The sequence below is a fragment of the Cynara cardunculus genome, unplaced genomic scaffold (genome assembly GCF_001531365.2).
Source record: "Cynara cardunculus var. scolymus isolate 2C unplaced genomic scaffold, CcrdV1 Un_Scaffold_1113, whole genome shotgun sequence".
NCBI lineage: Eukaryota > Viridiplantae > Streptophyta > Magnoliopsida > Asterales > Asteraceae > Cynara > Cynara cardunculus.
Genome location: NW_020200682.1, coordinates 40,689 through 44,294, shown reverse-complemented (window position 1 = coordinate 44,294; position 3,606 = coordinate 40,689). Strand labels below are relative to the sequence as shown.

Below are 3,606 nucleotides of genomic sequence, written 5' to 3'. Positions count from 1 at the left end.
TAATAAAATTGAATGAAATTTTTACCTTTAAGAAGGGTTCGGAGAGTGGATTCCGAATATATATTTGTTATTTCGATTCCCTTAATAACTTTACGTAAAATTTAGAGAGAAGACAAAAGTTTTAGAGAGAAAGAGAAATGAGAGAATGAGATGAAAAGGTTGAGACGGTGAAACCATCTCTCCATACATATGTATATATATATATATATATTTTTTTTTTTTATTTCTTTTTTTTAGTTAATTATATATAATATATATATATATATATATATAATTTAAGCATTTGACGACTTTAACCCTTCAAGTCTAGATTCTTAACTTTATACCAATATAGGTATAAACTCATTTTTGACGCAAAATTAGTACAAGTTGGTTAAGCATAGGGTACAAATATGTTATGCATAATTCTACCAAAAATTCACTTAACCTAATTTGTACGAGTTAACAGAACACGGATATTATAATCCTCCCTCCTAAAAAGAATATTTCGTTCTCGAAATTTAGATAGGGTTAGAGGATTTACATGACTCGAAAAGATAAGGGTACTCCTTCCGCATATATTCCTCCATTTCCCATGTGGCTTCACACTCGGAATAATTTCGCCATGACACTTTAACGAACGGTATTGACCTTCGTCGTATTTGTCTCTCTTCTTGATTAATTATCGTCGCGAGTTCTTCAATATAAGAGAGATCTTTATCAACTTTATCCAACGGATAATCAAACATATGGAAAGGGTGATAATGATATCCGCGGAGTGACGAGATATGGAAAACGTTATGGATATGTGAAAGTTGAGGAGGTAACGCTAAGCGATACGCCACCTCTCCAACTCGTTCCAGTATTTCGAAGGGTCCGATATATTTTGGACTAAGTTTACCTTTAATTCCAAACCTACGAATACCTCGTAACGGTGAAACTTTTAGGAAAACGTGATCACCCGTTTGGAACTCTAAATGCTTTTGATGCCTGTCAATGTAACTTTTCTTCTGATATTGAGCCTCTTTCATTTTCTATCTTACGAGCTCGACTTGTTTAGTAGTAATCCGGACAAGTTCGGGTCCTTCGATAACTCGTTCCCCCACTTCATTCCAACAGATCAGTGTTCTACATTTCCGACCATATAAAGGTTCGTACGGGGCCATGCCGATACTAGCTTGCCAACTATTGTTATACGCGAACTCCACAAGATATAAAGACTCGTCCCAACTACCAGACCACTCAAGAGCACAAGCCCGTAACATATCTTCTAGAGTTTGAATAGTTCATTCAGTCTGACCATCTGTTTGTGGATGAAAAGTTGAACTCATAGTCAATCGCGTACCCCAAGCCTGGTGAAGACTTTTCCAGAATCGAGAAGTGAATCGCGGATCTCGGTCTGATGTGATAGAGACTGGCGTATCCATGTAACCTCACGATTTCTTACTGGAATAGATTGGGCAGTTTACTAACAGGGTACGTCTCCTGTATAGGTAGGAAATGAGTCGATTTTGTCAAACGCTCAACTACTATCCATATAGCATTATGTCGTCTCTGAGTTTTCGGCAGTCCTGTCACAAAATCCATAGAGATATGTTCCCATATCCAAACTGGAATCTCTAATGGTTGTAACACTCCGCTAGCCTGTTGATGTTCAATCTTCATTTTCTGGCAAGTAAGACATTTTGCCACGTATTCTGTTATATCTCGTTTCATACCGTTCCACCAAAAGTAYTGTTTTAGATCTCGGTACATCTTAGTGGATCCGGGATGAATCGATAATAACTAATTATGAGCTTCACTCATAACTGCTTCTTTGAGTTTAGAATTGTTAGGTACACAAAGTCGATTAGAGAACCAGATAATACCTTTATTATCAACTCGAAAATCGGACTGCGAATCATCTTTAGAATTTTGTAAGGTAGCCCAAAGTTCTCCATCCTCTTGTTGAGCCTCTTTTATTCGAGATACAAGAGTTGGTTCAACCGTGAGACAATCCAAAAGTTCATTTACACCACGATAACACAAAGAGATACCCATACGTTCTAGATCTGAAGCAATATGGGACTGAAAGGTTAAAGACGATACATTACCAATACATTTACGGCTAAGGGCATCAGTTACTACATTGGCTTTGCCTGGATGATATTGAATTCGGACGTCGTAGTCCTTAAGAAGTTCGAGCCATCGTTGTTGACGCATATTCAACTCTTTTTGCGTGAAGATGTACTTTAAGCTTTTGTGATCGGTAAAAATATCACAAGTCTCTCCGTACAAATAATGACGCCATATTTTGAGTGGAAAAATGACTGCTGCCAACTCAAGATCATGAGTAGGGTAGTTTACTTCATAAGGTTTGAGCTGGCGAGAGGCATACACAATCACTTTGCCATGCTGCAATAGAACACAACCACGACCACTTTTAGAAGCATCACTATAAACCTGAAAACCCCCCGATCCAGATGGCAATGCAAGAACAGGCGTTGTAATCAATCTCTTTCTCAGTTCTTTAAAACTCTTTTCCTGTTCTTCACCTCAAACAAATTTAAATTCTTTTCGAAGAAGTTTAGTCATAGGGAGCGCGATCCGGGAAAAGTTTTCAACAAACTGTCGATAGTAACTTGCCAGACCTAGGAAGCTTCGAACTTCAGAAACATTTGTTGGTTTTGGCCAGTTAGTGATAGCCTCAACCTTTGCAGGATCAACTGTAATGCCTTCGCCGGAGATAATGTGGCCCAAAAATGCCACTTGATGCAACCAGAATTCACATTTATAAAACTCTGCGTACAACTTCTTATTTTGAAGACTTTCTAAAGTAATACGCAAGTGAGTTTCGTGATCTTCTTTCGACTTTGAATATATGAGAATATCGTCAATAAAAACGATAACAAAGTCGTCCAAATAATCTTTGAAAGCGCGGCTCATAAGATCCATAAAAACTATTGGAGCATTAGTTAACCCGAATGGCATAACAATGAATTCATAATGACCATATCGAGTACGGAATGCAGTCTTAGAAATATCTTGATCTCTGATCCAGAGTTGGTGATATCCAGACCTTAAGTCGATCTTAGAAAAATACTTTGCTCCTTGAAGTTGATCGAAGAGATTCAATACGAGGTAAAGGGTATTTATTACGTATAGTGATCCGATTTAGTTCACGATAGTCAATACATAACCACATCGATCCATCTTTCTTTTTAACGAATAGGACCGGTGCACCCCATTGAGATACAGTAGGTCGAATGAAACCCCGATTAGAAAGATCTTCATGTTGTTCCTTAAGTTCTTTCATTTCGGTTGAAGCCATACGATTCGGAGCCTTTGAGATAAGTGCAGCTCCCGGAACAAGATCAATTATAAATTCAATTTTTTCTTTCCGCAAGAACTCCTGGAAGTTCATCCGAAAAGACATCTTGAAGTTGATTAACAATAGGAATATCTTCAAGTTTAAGGCATACCTCTTCGAGATCTTGTAGTGAAGCTAGAAACCCTTCACATCTTTGCCATACCATTGCCTTGACATTAACTTTTAAGATAACACGAGTTCCCTTCTCAAGTGAAACACCCTGGAACACGTTTTAGGGTTCATTGACATCACCGAAGATGATTTGTTTGGATTTGCAG

General features: G+C 37.9%; 1 protein-coding gene across 1 annotated transcript; it reads right to left on the bottom strand.

Moving 5' to 3' along the window:
- Positions 1-500: 500 nt before the first annotated feature.
- On the bottom strand, positions 501-1,010 carry LOC112502239. The gene has a single exon (XM_025106104.1). It carries the CDS (start codon positions 1,008-1,010, stop codon positions 501-503), a length of 510 nt encoding a protein of 169 aa, XP_024961872.1.
- Positions 1,011-3,606: the final 2,596 nt, after the last annotated feature.

What these genes read in the sequence shown, in the direction of transcription:
- LOC112502239 (XM_025106104.1), bottom strand. Translation starts at nt 1,010, where the DNA reads ATGAAAGAGGCTCAATATCAGAAGAAAAGTTACATTGACAGGCATCAA.